This window comes from Phoenix dactylifera, unplaced genomic scaffold (assembly GCF_009389715.1).
Source record: "Phoenix dactylifera cultivar Barhee BC4 unplaced genomic scaffold, palm_55x_up_171113_PBpolish2nd_filt_p 000007F, whole genome shotgun sequence".
Classification (NCBI taxonomy): Eukaryota; Viridiplantae; Streptophyta; class Magnoliopsida; order Arecales; family Arecaceae; genus Phoenix; species Phoenix dactylifera.
In genome coordinates this window covers 1542241-1561773 of record NW_024067666.1, presented here as the reverse complement: position 1 = coordinate 1561773, position 19533 = coordinate 1542241, and the positions used below count along the sequence as shown (strand labels likewise).

The window sequence follows — 19533 nt, the reverse complement described above, 5'->3', positions numbered from 1 at the left end:
CTGTAGCCTCGCACTCGCGCCATGAGAGATAAAACAAAGGTTTGGAAAGGGAAACCTGGATTGTTTTTATTGAAGTAGACAAACTTCCCTTCTTGTGGTTGAGGATTTTCTCCTCTGCACATGGAGGATTAGGTAATGTGATTTGTTGAACAAACTCTTTCTATATGAAACATTCTTCTCATGCTTATGTTTTATCATGAATATAAAAGTATCAAATTGCTAAGAAGTTCATTTGCAGACCGTTTCCTAAGAAGTTCATATGATCTAAGAGCACAAAATATTGCATGGGGACAAGCTATGCATCCTTAAGATTTCAATATATAAGAGTCACCAAACTTGATGTGAATCATTTTGGCTGCTACGAATAAGGTTAAATAGGGTCCAGGAGCGAGATCTACTATATTGAAAAGTAGAATCGTACGTCAAACTTCTGAATGTCATAATTTGATAATATGACACCTAATTGAGATGATCATTTTTTTTTTACAAAAAAGAAGAATTAAATAATTTTTTGAGATCTACATCATAGTGCCACCCTTTAATCAGACTAGTCAACTGAAAATTTCTTTTTGGAAAAAGACTTTGACATATCTTCCAATATGAGAAGAATTAAATGGAGCAATAAAAGGCAAAATTGATATAGGAGTCGAGATTAATCTTCAGTAGAATTTTAGCTTTTCGTATTAATTTCTACTGGCTATGTCTATTTTTTGAAAGTTAGTCTAAGTTGAATTAGGAAATAAATTCAACCGCGGTGTTATACAAGAGCGGATCTTATTATTATAAAAAGAGGCTATACAATTTTTTATTTTTTTTAAAAAAAATTGAGAGATTCAAGTTGAGAAGGTTGAAAAAATTCTTTATCAAACTCGCTTTCATCTACCCAAAGCTTCAATCCCATAATCCCATAGAGAAAATGAGTACAAAAGAACACTTCATAAATTCATGTCTTCCATAAACTGCAAAACAAGACGGCAATAGCAAATAGAGAAGGAAAAAAAGATCGCCTTGATATTTTCCACATAACAAATTCAAGTTTGCCTCAGCCTCCCTCTATCAATTTACCATTCAAAGAGGGATTAAGTGCGTCCTTGCTAAGTCCCTCTGGAGAATGTTTGAGCCACTTAAAGTTCCTCCTTTAACTTTGTCTCAAATATATGTTAAAATGCAAGAGATAACCTTGGGAAGAAACAAAAGCATGGGCGGGTGCGTATTCTGCAATGCGGCTGAGGAATCGCTTGACCATTTCTTCTTATCCAGTTCCTTGGTAATTTGGGAGGCTATATGCTTGGCCTTCGATGCCTCTCCTCCACCATACAGATTTCAGTCTCTTAATGTCAACTGGGTGACACAATTCTTCCCCAAAAATCACCAGCCAATCATCTATATGGTTGTAGCAGCTTTCACTTGGGCTTACTGGAAAGAAAGAAACACTAGAATCTTTCTCCACAGATCTAGTCAGCTCTCAGCCTACACTTCGATCTGGACAAAGAAGGGTACAAATCTATTCAAATCTAATTACAAGTATCATGATCAGCCCGTGGTCAGCCCTAATGAATCGTGCTGCAGTGTCTCTAGTTCACATATATAGATTATGGACCACATCCCCTCTGATACTATTTGTAACAACTCAAAACCTCACCCAAAAAATCTAGCGGAAAGATATTATTTGAATTTCTTGATCCTGTATAAGTACTCAAGATCTATCCAGCGAATAACCGATATGGAACTAAACACGCGCTCGCTTGAGTCCTCATACCTTGCTAAAAATCCAATCTTGTTTGAAGATTCCTGCTCCTTTGTAGAGCTACCTTCATCGCGCTCTTTGTACATAACAGTCGTAAATAGCTTTCATTTCTCTAGTAAAAGCTGGGGTCATATTTTTTACCTCCCTTGTCAGCAAAAAAAAAATAAATCCAGGTTTGCTGCTGCCTCAAAGACATCAAACGTGATCACCCTTCCCTATATAAAAAAAAGGAAGACAAAGCAGCACCAAGCAGCCTTCTTTCTCCGAATTCATATGAAAGAATTGGATGCCTTAATAGGCTCTACATTGGATTTCACAGCCCATAGATGGTTCAGGGGAATTAGAAAGCAAGGAAGAGATCTTTATGAAGAAATCACAAGGACATGGCAAAAAATGCTAATTGAGAGCTCGGAATTACCGCAGCGACGTGCGATTCTATGCTAGAAGGAGATGAAGGGGCTTCTCCGGCATAGATGGCCTCCGCCCGAGAGGGAAGGAACGGCCATGATATGGCATCATATAAGTTATCCGACTTTGGCAATATCTTCATCTTAGCCCTATATCTGGCCACATATTAAGGATCGATTCTAGAAATTTGGAATTTAAAATTTAAAATTTTTAGAATTATGGATTTTTGATATGGGGCTGAGTTGAAAATACTGTCAATAAATAGAAAAGGAGGAGAATGTACAAAAGAGAGAAATAAAAAAGAAGGGGCACTGTGAGTTACAGAAGTTGAAGGAATCCTAGAAGTTTCTGCGACATCAAGCTAAAGACCCTTGAAGTGGATGACACTTCAGGGAAGGAAATAAAGCACAAAAAAGAGTCCCAAACAAGCCCCAAAGATTAAACATCACCTGTGACAAGAGCCTAATTGAGAAAGTTTGAAGAAAGCAACAGAATGATCTTCCAGGGCAGAGTAGACACAAAAGCAAAACAAGGCGCCCAATTGAGACCTCAATTCTCCGAAAAGCCTGCAAGCTGCATTCGAGTTTTGCAACCATAGAACTCAAGCCAGCCAGATCGGAATCCTTACATAAGATAGGCCAATCTGATCAAAATGTGTGCATTCACTTTATAAGATATTTACATCTGATTTAGCTTAAAAATATGGTTGGAGTTTATTTGCTAAGATCAAGAGCAAAAGCATCCAAAAATTTTAAAACTAGATCATTTTAGAGAAAAAAAAGAAAGGGCAAAACAAACAAGGCTGTTTTTATAAAATCTCCACTCTTAGAACTATGCCCGATATCCTTAGAAGACATTCCACATGATTTAAATCTACTTACAACAATGCAAAGTAACTATGAAAACTAAATGAAATGTATTTTCCTCTGCTCCATGCCCATCTTTCTTCTCAAAAAAAAAAAAAAAAAAATGCAAGGTGAATTTTTAGTAATCAGAGAGGCAGGCCATAATGATTATGAAGCAAAATCCAGTGAGCCTTGAATCTCGATGTCCACATGGCATCCATCTCTAGGACCTATGGATAAGGGTGCCAATTCTCGTTAATCCGACTCACGAACGATCAGTTTTAAGTATGTTTGTATTTGACATAAATGGGTTTGGGTGGTAAATGAGTCAACCCGTCTAAACCTATTTATTAAATGGATTAGGTTCAGGTTTAAACTTTGATCTGTTTTGACCTATTTAATAATTGAGTTGGGACCCGACATGTTTAATCTGTTTAAAATATATTTAACCTGTTTGAAACATACTTAACCTGTTTTTGACCTGTTTAATCCGACCTGCTTAACTTGTTTAAATTTATTTAATCAGTTAAAAATCTGTCTAATTTCATTTAACCTATTTAATAGATGGGTTATGTAGGTTAGATCAGGTTATCTATTTAATAAACATGTCGGATTTAGATTTGAAATTTCAACCTATTTACTAAATATGTCGGGTTTGGGTTGATGAATTTTTGACTGGACCCACATCCAACCTGATCTGTATCTAATCAGACTCAACCCGACCTGATTGCCACCCTTATATGTGGTCCATGTGGGCAGGTGAGGAAAAAAGTAGATGCCTGCCAGATAGGAGGATGAACTTCTAGCCACCCCTCTTCAGTGGCGAGTTGTTTGATGAGATAGCCTTGTCAATATGCAGCCATTTTTACGAGTATAGCTTTGTGAAGCTGCCCCAGGGCATCAACTTCGGTAGCTGGCTCCGGTCTATAAGTCTGTTGTCTTGCTTATAACTAGCAGTAAGCTGTTCACCTTGTAGCTATCTTCCAAATAGAAAGGATGAAAAAAAATGAAGTCACATGTTTCTTTCTTTTTGTTTGCAGTCATTTACCCAACTAGATTAATACCTCATGACATGCTATAAGGATAACTCTTATCCTCCGAAACAGATTAAATAAGACAGTAGTTCAGCCTTTTCTTCCCACAGGAGTACAATATATATATATTTCAAACAGCTGCCTCATCACGGCTAACTTATGAGCAGCCTCCATGTTATGAGCATTGTAAGGTTCTAATTTCCCCAGATATAATTACATGTTCGTGGAATCTCGCAACACCTCAATGGTACAAGTGGTGATATGTATAGTTTGAACACCATCAACAAATATACCTTCACATTGTCCTATTTATAATACATAAAATTATATTTAAAGATTACATAAATACACAAAAAATATAAATAACATATATATAAATGAAATTAAAAATAAATCAATTATATTGGTTCATTTTTTATTGATTCTATTCATGATATGTCTTAAATTTTGAACTCACTACATCAAAAAAATAAAAAATAAAAATCTTGACCTCATTGTCATCGAGTCTTGACAACGACAAGTCAATGCTTATCTTCTTTCCTTCTACCTTCTATTTACTGGTAGAGTCCTTTTGCACATCGATTTTGGAATTTTAATTCCATCAACAGCTGAACTTTTAATATTTAGATCTGCACTAAACATGATATGATATGATTTTTAAATCAAGAACAAGAACTCTTATTGAGAAAAAAAAATATGGTGGAGTAACATGAAATTAAAGAAGTGTTTTTATTTATCAAAATCTCTTCAGAACTTGAGGCAAATTAACAAAACCAAAACGAAAAGAATTAATAACCTCTGCCCTTGAGACTGTTGATCCCCATCCTTCCTTCTCCTCTCCCCACTCTCTCCCCTTTAAGATGGATTCCAGGAAGTTGCGACAGCCTCACCATACCATCCTCCCTAACTCCACATGTATGCTTGCAAGAAAACACAAGCCTAGCCTTCTGCAGGCCGGCCTTACATTTAGAGGCCTTCTTTTGCTTATTAACACTCTTGGTGCACTCCAAGTAGGCGGCGAGGAAGGGATCCTGCTCCCTTCGTGACATCCCTTTCTTCGACAAGATAACTCGAGTAGGCTGGAAGGGGCATGGAGGGAGAGGGACGTACAGGCCATGCGCTGCGAGCTTCGGGCTATCGGTCGAGAACGGTGGCGGTGGCAGCTTGAGTGGCTCGTGGGGTGGCCCGGCGCCCTTTGGCCTCTCCTCGGTGCTTGGTGCGACCTTGGACACCCCTGGCTGGTTCTCCCATGAGAAGGGCATGTTCCCTAAAGAGTGGGTCCTGTGGTGACTCATATCTCTTCTTCTTCTTTGTGTGGATTGGACGGATTGAAACCTAAAATGAAGTGGTTGGTTGGAAAGGAAGCTTTCATGCGTGCAGTCATGCACTCCTTAATTTCCCTCCAACGTTTGATAGTATTGGAAAGTGAGCAAGCAAAGCGTGAGGCGAGAGAATAGGGGTTTTGTTAGGAATTTGAGAGAGAAGGGGAGAGAGAGAGAGAACTGTTATCAGTCTATGAATAGAGATAGCTTGGACTTCTTGGACTTAGTCTAGTTAGAGAAGCGGAGGAAACTAGGTGGAATGATGAAACTGAGGGTTGACGGGGTCATTTGAGAATGAAAAGGTTGTCCTTTTTTGACCAAAAAAAAAAAAGGTTGTCCTTTTGGGGAGGGATATGATTGAGAGGCCATGTATGTTATCTTCCACACATGGATTTCATATGGAGATATCTTGGTTTGGCTAGAATCTTATCAGATCCCAATTGCAAAGAAATTGCTATAATTAAGGAGGCAAAGGCAACTATATGCATTTGTTGCTTGTTTACGGATTTCTTTCCTAAGACTAAGATATGTTAATAATTATAATCACTAATTAAAGTTTGCTTTTTGAACAAATCAGTTATAATTTGTGGACTATGTGACAAAATATGCCTCAAGCACTTGAGTAGCTTGCTGAAATCCGGTTTCTTTATAGATTTTGCATGGAAATCTCTCTTCATTTTTCTCAAAAAAGTCCATCGGACGCAATTTGCTACTAATCAAGAACATGAAGAAGTGGCATGAGATTCATTTTGTGGATTAGAATAGTTTTGGTGGTACCAGGAGCCATGAGTTCAACTTTTCATTCTGGAATTGTAGGACAGTTTGAGAATTAAATGTTGCCACACAACTAATTATAATTGGCAACCAATATCGAAAATGCAGGTTAAAAATTAGGCATGCCATCATGGTTTGGCTAGATGGTGTGATGTTCATTTCCAATGTTATATTTTTGTTTCTACTTATCATTAAAAATAAAAAGAGTAAATTATAAAAATTCTTTTAAGATTAGGAGTAAATTACACTTATACCCAATAGTTTGAAAAATCTACAAACCTAATAATTTGAAAAATCTACACTTACCCTCCTGAGGTTTATTTTTATCCAATACTTTAATCCATAACTTAAGAGAATGTTAGTTAAACCATTAACATTAAAAAAATAACCAAAATAACCTTAAGTAATATAATAGCCATCCAAGAATATAAGAAAATATGTGCATCCTTCTTCCTACCTAAGAGCAATTTTGACTTATACATAATGTAAACAATTTTACTAATGTTGTTAATTTAACTGGATGTAAGTGTAGATTTTATAAATTATTAAAAATAAGTGAAATAAATATAATCTCAAGCGAATTTTTGTAATTTACTTAAATTAAAAAAATCTAAAAAATGAAGCTGTTTGGATGCCATAGCCATCCATTATTGAACGGTTACAAAATTTTGTAATCCCTTATGAAATCTAGTGCACGTAGTGGACTTCCAAAGTGTGGAGGGAACCATCAATTGCTACAAAATATGGCTAGAACCAATCTTTGAAGCCTAACCCAACATCTAAATTCTAAACGACAGTGGAAAACGTACTTGACAGATAAATTAGTATCCATTATGTTCTCCAGCATTTAGATTGCATGTTGTAGTCATTGTCGCAAATTCTTATTGATCAACAGTGGAAAGCCTACTCATTCAGACCAAAACAACACAAAGTCGTCAACCGGCGCTCTGGTTTGAGTTTCCAAAAGATCATTACCAAAATGACAATCAGGATTTCTCTCAAAAGAAAAAGACAAATATTCACTAAACAAAAGATAAAAAGATATATATAAACAAACACAAACCTTTGTTGAAAATGGTAAAGGTGGCTGCTTTAGTTTCTTCTAAGAAATCACTAGTAAAGGATGATTGAATGCTAATTTAACTTGTAGGAATTAATAAACGGATTGACAAGGATGTCCCATCAAAATTAGATATAAATACACATATTGCATTTATTTTTGAATTTTTAGATTATAACAATTCAGGATCTTATTCAAAAGGTATGAGGATCCGTGCAGGCATGTGTTTAGTCCCACATCGGTTATTCGTTTGATAGATCTTGGGTACTTATACAGGATCAAGGGACTCAAATAATACTTTTTAGCTAGCCATTTTAGGTGAGGTCCTGGGTTATTACAAATGGTATCATAGCGAATCCGCTCCATAGCTTATGTGGACTAGAGGATACTGCAACACTGATCCATTAAGGCTGGCCACGGGCCGATCGCAGTGTTTGTATTTAGATTTGAAAGAATTCAAATCCTTAGCCTGACAAGGACGTCAGGGCTTGAATGGGGGAAATATATATATGAGGACTCGTGCGGGCATATATTTAGTCCCACATCGGTTATTCGCTAGGTATATCTTGGATACTTATATAAGATTAAAGAGCCCAAATAATACATTTTAGCTAGCCAGTTTGGGTGAGGTCTAGGTTATTACAAAAGGACTAGTCAAAAAAGTATTATTTGAATTTTTCGGCCTTATATAAGTACTCAAAATTTATCCATGCATAATTAATATGGAACTAAATATATGCTCGCATGGGTTCTCACATACTCCTTCCATTTTAAGCCATGCATTCTTACGAAGTTAATGGTCTAAAGTCATTCATATCCAATCACAAATATCACGATTGGTTCATGGTCAGTCCAAATGGGCCCATGCTATAGTGTTTACTAGTTCACATCAGTCATGGGTTAGGTTTGCACTAATACCATTTGTAACAATCCAAAATCTCATCAAAAAAACTATTTAGAAGATATTATTTGAATTTTATGGTCTTATATAAAAATTCAGAATTTATTCAGTACAGATTGCCACTGGCAAAACTAATACCTGCTGAATTTTATCCAACCAAGCTGACACCAATCCTAGGTTTCACTCTACAGTGGACCCAGCCTGTCCATCGATCCACCTCTTGCTTTTCTCCTTCAAATTGGCCATTCGCATTACAAAGGTCTTTTGGTATAACCAAGAGTGACTATACCAACTTCGAGACCTGACACCTAGATCCCATCTTATATCGCGATGGGAAGACCAAAAGGTACTTCTGGAAGGACTAAAAGTTTTTTTTGGGATGATTTTAGATGTTCAATAAAAATTATGAAAGAGCTTGCTGCGCTTTTCAAAAGCTGAAAAAATCTGCTAGAGGAAAGCTCTGATTTAAATTTTTTGGACAAAAGATTGATTTGAGAAAATAGGAAAGTTAATTTTATTTTACCGAAAATTCTGCCCCAAAAAAAGACCTATATTAATCCTTTGTAATATAATATAATGCCACATAATATAATATAATTATATTATTTATAATAAAAAATATTATTATATTCATCTATCTTCAAGATAGATGATGTGGCAGCAATCTAGACATGCACATCTCTCTGTAATGCAAAAGATACACAGCAAAAGATCTGAACTCTTAGAACTTAGAAATAACTGAGGATCGTGAAGCGTAAATTAAAACAACATGCAAATTTAACCATCACCTTTCTATCGATCTAACCATGTACCGGTATTGCCTAAACTTGTTTTTGGAGGTAATCAAGGAAATGGCAGGGATCCATCCAGGTGGATCATGCTAGCCTTCAAAAACAAAAGCTACGATTCATATTTCCTTGCATCTCTTTTGTGCTTAACTTCTGCCAAATATGAGACATGCAGCGGACGTTGGGACTTTCGAGTGCAACAGCTCAAATAGACAAATGATCATGGGTTCAACACGAATCGCAGGGACGCCTCCATATTGCACTTGTTCATGAAATGGCCATAAAGTTTCCATTGTACAGTGAAACTAGGCCATGCCAATATCACACTTAAGCAAGGATTTTTTAAGATTAGACAGCATACACGTCAGCATAGCCTTGAGGTCTACGTATCCTTTGTCAGGAAAGAAACTTATCCACAACAGAATTTAGAAATGTCTACCTTAATTTATAGGGCTCAGGCTGTAACTTTCGTGCAAAAGAATGATTTATCTTTTTTTACAACATCACTTATTAGATGGCGCAATAGCCGCTTTGAGATTTATACAGATAGATGGAAGAAAGAGGTTAGAGTGCTTTGAGAGGTGTGCAAAGTGCAATCCAATAGTCGATAGATCATTATTTTTTCATGCAAAAGATATAACCTGAACCCGATATATAGCCATTTGGTCCAGCAGGTTATTCTTACTAAAGGAATTCCCGCTTGATTTGCCCTCATCCTTTTCAATTTGCCAAATGCTATGGTATTGTGGTTAATTAAATCATTGACAATGGCTGCTTTTAAATCCGGCTTGATTTCGAACTAGCCCGAGCAAAGATGACAGGGCCTTAAACCGAGCTTCGGCTGGGGATACCAAATAACTCGAGCCAGGTTAGGCCCCATGGTGCTTGTCTTGCATCCAAGTGCTACGGAGAATGTCATGAGTAGCTCAAGTGTAAGTCTGTTGATTCAGAGCCCTTTAATTACCTTCAGGTCAAACTTGAGCCCATCATTGTTCTCCCTTAAGGCCAAATCCCAGTCATGAGACAATATAATCTTTTCCTCTCTCTCTCTCTCTCTCTCTCTCTCTCTCTCTCTCTCTCACACACACACACACACACACACTGCTACTTTTAGGCCCTATTTGTATGCTGGTTTCCTCACACACGCACACACTGCTACTCGGTGTCTCGCAAAGTGGCTTAACCAGCTTAAGTTTATTTGTGTGGGTAGATGAAATACAAGTAAGCACTGCTACTATCTTTGGATATGCATTCATAATTGGAGACACACCAAGGATTTCCCCAGTGCAACCGGAGGATGGCTAGAAAACTTTAGAAGATTGCGGGCCTCTCTCAAGAAATGGGCAAAAAAACATATTTTTTTGGAGAGGGAGACTATTTCACCAATCGAGTCACGGGTATCTGACATATTCATACCCAAGGATTTTTCACAAAGTGGTAACGAAACGTGTAGCTCGTACAAATCTTTCCATTTTCGATCCGATCCATTCGTTCGTAGAGCTATTTACTCGATCGCAGATATTTCTGCAACACCTCAAACAGAGGAACAAATAGTCAATTTGCCTTCGCGCTTGGTAAGTGCTTCGCTGTAGCCAAGCTTACTGCTAGGTGGCTCAGACAAAGGTGCCAGCTGCTAAAGAAAGCCTCTTCTTACACGAAGAAAGAATTCTAGTCTCTCTTCAGAGCTATATACAGATGCAACAGGAACTCTCTCTATCCCTTTTTAATTCAGGAATTTGCAATGCCTGGTGGTGTGCCAGTCTTGTCAATCAACCACCTCCCCTCTCCTGATCAGAAAGCGGATCTGATCTCAAAAGCCAGAGACACGGTGCCTTTTTGCATTATCATCCACCGCCCTTTCTTTTTTTTTGCTAAAACAGGTGATTCATATTAGTCGGGTACGAATACACCCAGAAGCGTCTGCAAACAAAATGTCCCGGAAAGCACCGGGTAAATCACCCTCACCAACCCATAGGGTATCTCCCGAGTGGCGAGCCACATATGCCGCCACCCAGTCCGCGGCCCCGTTGGCCTCCCGATATATATGCATAGCCCGAAAGGTGATCCCCTCCCCTACTATCGACCCTATATCACGAAGCAGAGGATGCACCCCTCCTCCGTCCCTGTGAGGGCCCTGCTGGGCCCATCTGATCACCGTGGACGAGTCGCCCTCCAGAAGGATAGCGCTCGCCCGAAGCACACGCCGCGCATGTCGCAATCCCAGCCAAGCCGCTCGCAGCTCTGCCCCTGGGACCGAGGTATCAAAGATCTGACACCCCCCTGCTGCCACCATGGTAGAGCTCGGTCCTCTGATAACATAACCTGCCCCTCCTCTCCTGCCTCCATCCAGGACCGAACCGTCAAAGTTGACCTTGAGGAAATTCGGGGGTGGGGGCTCCCAGGTGAAAAACACCGTGTGAGAAGCTGCCGTAGCAGTATGGGGGCCCCAGATGTCCCGAGCTATCAAAGGTCTATCATTCAACCCTGCAGAGAGAAGCTCTGCTACCTGTGTCCGAGCCCGCTCCATCACGAATCATGGGGACGGGCGGAGCTCGCCAAATACTCGAGCGTTCCTGGCCAGCCAGATCTGGTACGCTGTGCAGGACGCTCGAATAGCCACAAGGCGCATCTGAGGGGAGCTAGACCACTGCCGAACCTCCTCCAAAAAACAATCCCTCCGGCTCCAGGCACTCTCCGGGATCTCGGACAGCCTCCAAGTCTGCCTCGCCCAAACGCACTGGAATAGAGCATGATCCACTGACTCGTCCACCTCACAAGATAGGCACACAGGTGGAATGCTGACCCCACATCGGCTCAAAATCCAGCTCGTCGGCAGACGATCCCAGGCCACCTTCCAGAGAAAAAGTGCAACTATCTGGTGTAGCCCAAATCTCCAGACCCAGCCACAGTCCCTGCCCAGCTCTGATCTCTGCTGAAGGACCCAAGCAACATCGCCCACCCTGACTCTGACACTGCCGGTGGTGCTCCATACCCTGACATCTGGCCCTGCTGATCTCGGAACAGGAAGGGCCTGTACTCGCTCGGCTAGGTGCTCCCCAAATAACTGGCCCAGCCTGTCCACATCCCACTCTGCCTCCCCCGGCATCATAAGGTCGCAGACCCGTAGTCCCTCCGCCCCCTCACCGCTGATCATCGTCGGCCACAAACTCAACAGAAGTGCATCCACCCATGGCTCCTCCATCACGTCAATGCTCCGACCGTCACCAATCAGCCATCTAGTGTGCGCCAGGGCCATAGGCAGGTACCTCCCAACCTCCCGCCACATAACAGAGGTCCTACGTCTCCCCACCGCCGGGCCAGCAGGGCCTGCCCGGCCATATCTCGCTATCATAACCTGACTCCACAGTCCCTGGGGCTCCAAAACAATCTGCACTGCCCGCCGCGCCAGGAGCGCCTCCCGCCTCACCAGCAGTGACTGCACCCCCAAGCCACCCTCGCCCAGAGGCGAACAAACTCTCCCCCAGGCCACCAAATGTACCCCGTGGCCTCTCCCAAAGGAGCCCCACAGGAAGCCACGCATAAGTCGCTCTATCCCCATCAAAATCGTCTTCGGCACAACAGTATGGGCCATAAGGTAAATAGGCATGGAAGAGAGAACAGACCTGACCAGCGTCAGCCTACCCACCATAGAAAGTGATGAGGCCCTCCAGCCCTCAAGTCTGCTCTGCATCCTCTGCACCAAAGTAGAGCACTCCGCCACTCGCAATCTCCTCCCAGTGATGGGAACCCCAAGGTAGTCCAGAGCTCCCTCCTGCTCCTGCATCCCCAATATCACCCTGATCTCTCGGCGCACCCTCCGCTCCGTGCATGGGCTGAAATGTATAGATGACTTCCGGAGATTGATCCTCTGTCCGGAAGCCCCACAGTACTCAGTCAACACTCTCTGGAGAGCTCGTGCATCCCTCACCCTCGCCCTGGCAAGTAGCAGGCAATCATCTGCAAAAAGCAAGTGAGAAATGGGGCGAGCAGCCGGGGCTGGACTATAGGCATCCAACTCCCGGTTCTCGCAAGCTACACGTAGTGCACGGGAAAGGGCATCAGAGCATAGGATAAAAAGATATGGGGACAAAGGGCATCCCTGGCGGAGCCCCATAGTGGCTCGAAAAAAAGGCGAAGGCGTACCATTGACCAATATGGAGAAACTAGGTCCCTGCACAATGCCAGAAACCCAGTCAATCCAGGTCGGGTGGAAGCCAAAACTCTCCAGTGCCCATCTAAGGAAGGCCCAGCGGATCCGGTCATAGGCACGCTCCATGTCCACTTTCACTGCCATCAAACCCCTCCTCCTCGGGGCTCTCTGTAGGTCACCCATCATCTCCTGCGCTAACAAGATGTTATCTGATATGCTTCTCCCTCCCACAAACACTCCCTGCTCCTGACTAATAATGCTAGGCAGCACAGTCTTCATTCTCCCAACCATAAGCCTCATCACTATCTTATACAAAGTGGTGCACAAGCTAATGGGCCTGTAGTGGCCCGGTTCCGATGCATCCTGACGCTTCGGTATCAGAGTGATAAAAGTCGCCTGCCAGTCATCTGTCATCACCGCCCGACTGAAAAATAGCTGCACTGCCTCTACCACCGACCTCCGTATAATACTCCAATATCTCCGAAAAAAGAAGGGTGGAAACCCGTCCGGACCTGGGGCCTTGTCCTCTGCTAGAGCCCATACCACCTCTTGTACTTCTTTATCAGACACAGGTCGAATAAATGCTTCATTTTCTGCCTCCTCAACTCTGACCGCCGGCCTGGGAAGCCGGCCAAGCTCCAAGGGCTCCTCTACCTCCGTCCATCTAGTCCTGAAGAAATCAAACAACAATCGTCTCACTGCAGAATCCTCCTCCACCCGCTGTCCCACTCCCACTCTCAGTGATCGTATCATATTCCTTTGCCTCCTGATGACCGTCGATCGGTGGAAAAAGCTGGTGTTTCGATCTCCCTCCTTGACCCACTGAACTCTCGACTTCTGCCTCCAAAAAATCTCCTGCTGATGCAACAATGAGTGATGGGAGGACAGATGTCGTCGTAAGTCTGCCATCTCCTCCTCCTCCAGCTCCCCCTCACGGTCCTCCCTTCCTTGGAGATTCACAATCAACCCCTCCACCTCCTCCAATCTCCGGAACACATTACCCACAACATCCCGATTCCATCTGCGAAGGCGACGCTTAGTAAGCTCCAGACTACGCGACACCCTCTGCATAGCATTTCCCTGTACTGGCACTCCCCAAGCCCCCCTGACCACTTCCCAAGATTGTGGGTATGACAACCACAGCTTCTCAAAGCGGAAAGGGCTATAATGACTGGAGGTCGAAGCTGTAGAAATCAAAAGAGGGCAGTGATCTGAGGCAATACGAGCAAGATGACTAACCTGGTAAGATGGGAAACGCTGAATCCAATCCGGGGATGCAATAGCTCTGTCAAGCCGCTCCCACACTCTCCCTCCTCCAGACTGATTGTTGCACCAAGTGAACCGCGATCCGGTGAAGCCGAGGTCCACCAATCCATTTACATCCAGAAACTCCCGAAACTCCCTCCTATCCACTGAGTCAGAGTAGGTCCTCCCACCTCATTTTTCATTAGGGCCTAGTACACAGTTAAAATCACCCACTACCATTATCGGCACCCCCTGAGTCAGTAAACATGACAACTCACCCCAAAGGACTCTCCTAGTCCGGTAATCAGTGCTGGCATAGACCCCACACAAGACCTACGGGGGTTCATTTGGTTCCGAAATGACCATCACCACCTGCTGAGTACAATGGCGGAAAACATCGATAGAGGCAACACCTCGCTTCCACAACATCAAAATTCCTCCAGACAAGCCCTGGGATTCAACTTCAAATGAATCCCAATCAGCTGCTAAACGTCGCTGCACCCGACGTAGACCATCTCCGGACACCCGTGTCTCACATAGGAAACAAATATCGGGGCAATGAAGCTGAGCTAGTCTTTTGAAGGACGGCAAAAAAGAAGGCTTGGCCGCCCCCCTGCAATTCCATGCTATTATCTTCATTTAACACTATCAGTTAAAGGCCCAGGCATCGTGGGCTGCTCGCTAGCCACTTTCCCTAGCTTCTCCACCCCTTCCTGAATCACAGCCCGCAACAGACTCACAACCTGCCCATGATCCTGAATAGGGGAATTAGGACCCTGTCCCGAGCCCCCATGAACTCCTCTCATCACCACAGGGGAGTTTCTGGTAGTCGCTGGCAGGGAACCTTCCCCCATTTCCGATTTCCCCAACCTTCTCAGGCCTGATAAGGGGTCCTCCACATGTGCCAAAGCCACCTCCCGCGGTTGAGAGGTAGCCGTCTGCGCCTCCTTCGGTCCCTTTCCCTTGGCCAGAGCCGGCTCGCCGCCAGTGGCCACGGCCACCCCCGACCGCTGGGTCACGCCCTCCGTCACCAGCCTGCACGGCCTGTCTGCACCGCCCTCAGCAAGCGGAACCCCGGCCGTCCGGTCAGCAGCATGAGCACGGCCTGCCCCGAGCCGAGTGGGGGCTCTCGCCGGCGGCAAGGAGGCACTCCAGAAGTGCCGTCGTCCCTCCTCTCGCCGGCGTAGGTGCGAATCCTCGAGTGAAGCCGACGACGCCGAACGGGGGAGCTGAGTCGGCTCAGTCACCCCCGAGCCCCGTCTCGCCTTGGCCGGGCTTCTGGCCCTCTTCATCGGGCTAGATCCCAGTCCGTGGGCCGGCCCCTTGGCCCCAGTCAGGCCCGTTCCCTCTTGGCCCGGCCCTCCTTGGGATATAAGGTTCGGGCTTGGGCCCGGATCCATTCCCACCATCTTGGCCCGCCCTGGCACGGCCCAACCCAGCTGGCCCACCTGCGCTGTCTGGCCCATTCCCTCAGCAGACACCAAGTCCGACCCGGCGTCTGCTCCGAGTTGAGCCTTCCCGGCGTTCACCGCCGTTGAAGCTTGCTCCGGTGACCGCCTCCTTGCCAACTTGGTTGGCTTCTGCCATCCATCCGTGTCTGACGGCGACACGGAAGGATTCGGTGAAGCCTTGGGGGATCGCAGCCCCGACCCGCCAGGCTCCCGCACCGGCGTGTGATCCGCCTTCAGCTCGACCGGCTTCTTCACCGGTTTGTTGACCTTGGGAGGCCGAAGCTTGGTAGTCGACAGCCATGGACCAAAAGGGAGTCGGCACCCCGACTCATTCCCCTCCTCCGACTCAGAGATCGGTGCCTGGGAAGACGCATCCCCTTCGGTCCGCTGGACTTCGGGCATCGCCGGAGTCGTGGGATAGGGACAGGTCCCCTCCCCGTGCCCCAGCCGAGCACATTTGAAGCAAAACCCAGGTAGGTTTTCGTAGCGGAATATTTGCCAGTGGAGTTCAGAACTTACTTGGATGAAGGTCCCAGGTCTGATCGGGCTGCCGGCATCCAGCTCCACCTTGACGCGAGCAAATCCCAGCTTCCGGCCCTGGTTGGTGACCCTGTCCAGAACCAGAGGTCGCCCGGCTTTTGCTGCTATCTCCCAAATTAGTTCCTTTGTCCAGTATTCCGTCGGAAGATTGGGCAGCCTTAACCACACAACAGCTCGGCGTAGTTGGTTAGTCCCCGGAACAAAATTCGGCCGCCAGCGCTCCATGGCTAGGAGCTGGCCAGCCACCAGCCACGGACCAGCCTCCATTACAGCCTCCTGATCCCTCTCACTCTGGAATCGAAACACAACCGTCTCCTCTGCCATCAGGAAATCCTCAGCATCGTATTCAAGTTTCCCGGCCACCCGCAGCTCCTTCTTGATCCAGTCCACCGGCACGCGGCGGCCCAAACTACGCATGATAACTGCCGTATCTCGCCACGCCGCCCTGGCCACTTCCATCTTCTCCGGCGAGAACTCCACCACGTCCGTGAACCGCCGCTTCAGGGCATCGAGCTCCGCCGCCGAGATCTGGTGATTTGTCCAGGACGGCACCCTCGACGGGCCCTTTGCCACATCCGCCCATGTCCGGACCTTCTCGGCCACCTTCAGGTGAGGTTGCGTCCCTTTCTCCCCCATCCCCGCCTCCGTCTTCTCCGATTCAGCAGGGCCCCGTGCCGCCATACTCCACTGTCACCAAGGTTAACCAGTAACAAAACCTCCCTCCTCACCACCCCAGGTGTTTGGGGAAAAGCCCCACCCACCGCACGAGATTTGGCGCACCTAGGCACCCATCCCGAGCCACTCTCTCTCTCTCCTCTCTCTCTCCTCCCCACGGCCCTCTTACCGCCCTTTCTTTCCTCCTATCCCTTCACGCCTATAAACGATAAACAAGGCTTGAATTCCTTACTAAAGCTCTTTCGTTGCTAAAAAGAGATAAACTACTTCCTTCATGGAGCTCGGCGGGTTTCATTAGTCAAGCCAAGCTAGGAAGGCAAAGGGGACAAGTGGGTGTCGTTCGAAAGGAAAGGAAGTAAGCCTGCGGCGGTTGATCAAAACTATCACTTTCGGGAGCACCAAGTCAAATGAAAGACAAACTTCTTCATGATAATGATATTCTTGACAGGAAAGAGGAGACTGCCCATCAGAAATTCTTTACCACAATCCCTTCATGACATTTATTTAAAAGAAGAAATGCATTGGCGTCAGAGATTCAAAATTACTGTTGCTTAAAGAAGGAGACAGAAATACTTCTTTCTTTCACAAGGTGGCTTCCGGCAAAAAGAGGAGAAATACAATTACTACCCTATTGGTAGACAGTGTAGAACTCTCAGATCAAGAGGACATTTGCAAGACTTCTTCATGATTACTTTGCTCATTTATTTGGCTTCTCTGGGGGATCCAATTGTAAACACTGACTGGAACCTGCTATATGGGAATGAAGTTATAGATATCAATGCTCTTGTTGATCCCTTGTCTTTGGATGAGATACACAAAGCTTTTTTCTCTCTTGGTGGCGCTAAATCCCCAGGACCAGATGGCTTTCCCTTCATGTTCTTTCAAAGATATTGGAATTTGATCAAGAAGGACCTCTTGGCTCTATTGGATGACTTTTATAACGGTCGGTTGGATCTTTTTTGTCCGAATTTTGTATTCATTGCTCTTATCCCTAAGGAGGGAATGCTTGCCAAGTTCCTCCCACTGGTGGTAGATGAAACAGAGTCAGCATTTGTGAAGGAGAGATCTATTATTGAGAATTTTCTCTGCGCAAATGAAATGATTGCATACTGTAAAAGAACTGGTCACAAAGGTGTATTCTGCAAGCTTGATTTTGAACAAGCATTTGACAAGGTCAATTGGAAATTTCTTTCTCCCAAAATGGATAAAGTGGATTGACTCCTTGCTATCTTCTGCATCATTAGTAGTTAACCCCAAGAAAATGGATCAAAAAAAAAAAAAAAAGAAGAAGAAGAAATGTGTGAATTCGTACACGTAATGTATAAATTACATATTTTAGCAAAAATAAAAAATAAAAAATCAAATGTAAACAGGGGCTACGATAAGGTGATCCTCTCTCTCTCCAGCCTTATTTATTTTGGTGACTGATGTGCTATCCAAAAAATTCTCAAGCAAGCTCGTCTAAATGACATCATTGTGTAAGTGGGTCCAGCCCACTTGAGGTTGAGGAGGCCGAATAGTCCCTTAGTGCTTGATCTTTGTTTTTTTTGTAGGACCGCATGGAGAGCGCGTGAAGAAAAGAAGGGACGCGTGGACCTGGGAGGAGCTTGCGGCTGAAAAACAAAACAAAGATGGCAGAGAAGAAAAAGAAAAAGGTGGAGGGGAGCGCGAGTGGAAAATTCAAAATTTTGCGCGTGCCGTATGGAAAAAGAAATAGATTTTTTTTGTTGTCTCTTTTTTTTGGTGTGATTTTCACACGACAATTTAATAAATTGGATTTCTATCTAAGAGTTATATTGGATGTTATAGGGAATTATATTCATTATTAGGGATCTCATTACATTCTTTGTTTCATCACACTGTGGTGGTTTGGGTGAGATCATTGTTACTCTTAGGAAAATGATATTAGAGCTTTCTCAATTTATTGTGAACTCAAGTTTTGGGCATAAACTTGAAGATTGTAAACTCTATATTTATTATGGTGGATTGATTGGATTTGCCCCGTGATTTTTTTCCTCTACACTGGAGGATTTTTCACGTAAATTGTAGTGTGTTCTTCTTTTGCTCTCAAGGTGTTTGATATATTGCCTATGTGAATATTGCTTCTAGTTGATTTTGGTTTTGGCTTAGTTTATTCCACGATATCCCTGTTTTGGACCTAACACATTGAAGGTATTGGGTCCAAGCCTAGCTTTTCAAATCTAAGAAATCTTCATTTTGGAGATGATACCCTTCTATTTTGTGCCAAAAAGAAAGAGAGTATTTTAGCCATCAAAGCAGTACTGCTTGGGTTTGAACAAGCTTTAGTGCTTGCACTCAACTTTCATAAAAGCTCCATTATTTGTAATATGGACAATGATGAAGCTAAACACCTGGCCACCCATCTGAATTGCAAAAGAGGTGTTTCTTCCTTTCATTTACCTCGGTCTCCCACTTAATGATCACAGGAAGCCCCCAAAGCATTGTTGGTTGTCGTTAATTGAAAGAGTTGCTTCATGCATGGCTTGCATGATGGAAAGGAAAACTTATCAGCTTTGGGGGCAGGATCACCTTGATCAATTCAGTTTTACAAGCCCTCCCGTCCTACTTTATA

At 44.1% G+C, this 19533-nt stretch overlaps 2 protein-coding genes across 2 annotated transcripts; both read right to left on the bottom strand.

The window, feature by feature from the left end:
- Positions 1–4739: 4739 nt before the first annotated feature.
- LOC113463050 lies at positions 4740–5621 on the bottom strand. Its single transcript, XM_026806642.2, has one exon. It carries the CDS (start codon positions 5327–5329, stop codon positions 4823–4825), a length of 507 nt encoding a protein of 168 aa, XP_026662443.2. The 5' UTR covers positions 5330–5621; the 3' UTR covers positions 4740–4822.
- Positions 5622–14909: 9288 nt separating this feature from the next.
- On the bottom strand, positions 14910–16946 carry LOC120104542 (collagen alpha-1(I) chain-like). Its single transcript, XM_039115845.1, has one exon. The coding sequence runs from the start codon at positions 16944–16946 to the stop codon at positions 14910–14912; it is 2037 nt and encodes a 678-aa protein (XP_038971773.1).
- Positions 16947–19533: the final 2587 nt, after the last annotated feature.

Excerpts from the sequence above, each read along its gene's own strand:
- LOC113463050 (XM_026806642.2), bottom strand. The coding sequence starts at position 5,329 with ATGAGTCACCACAGGACCCACTCTTTAGGGAACATGCCCTTCTCATGG.
- LOC120104542 (XM_039115845.1), bottom strand. The coding sequence starts at position 16,946 with ATGGCGGCACGGGGCCCTGCTGAATCGGAGAAGACGGAGGCGGGGATG.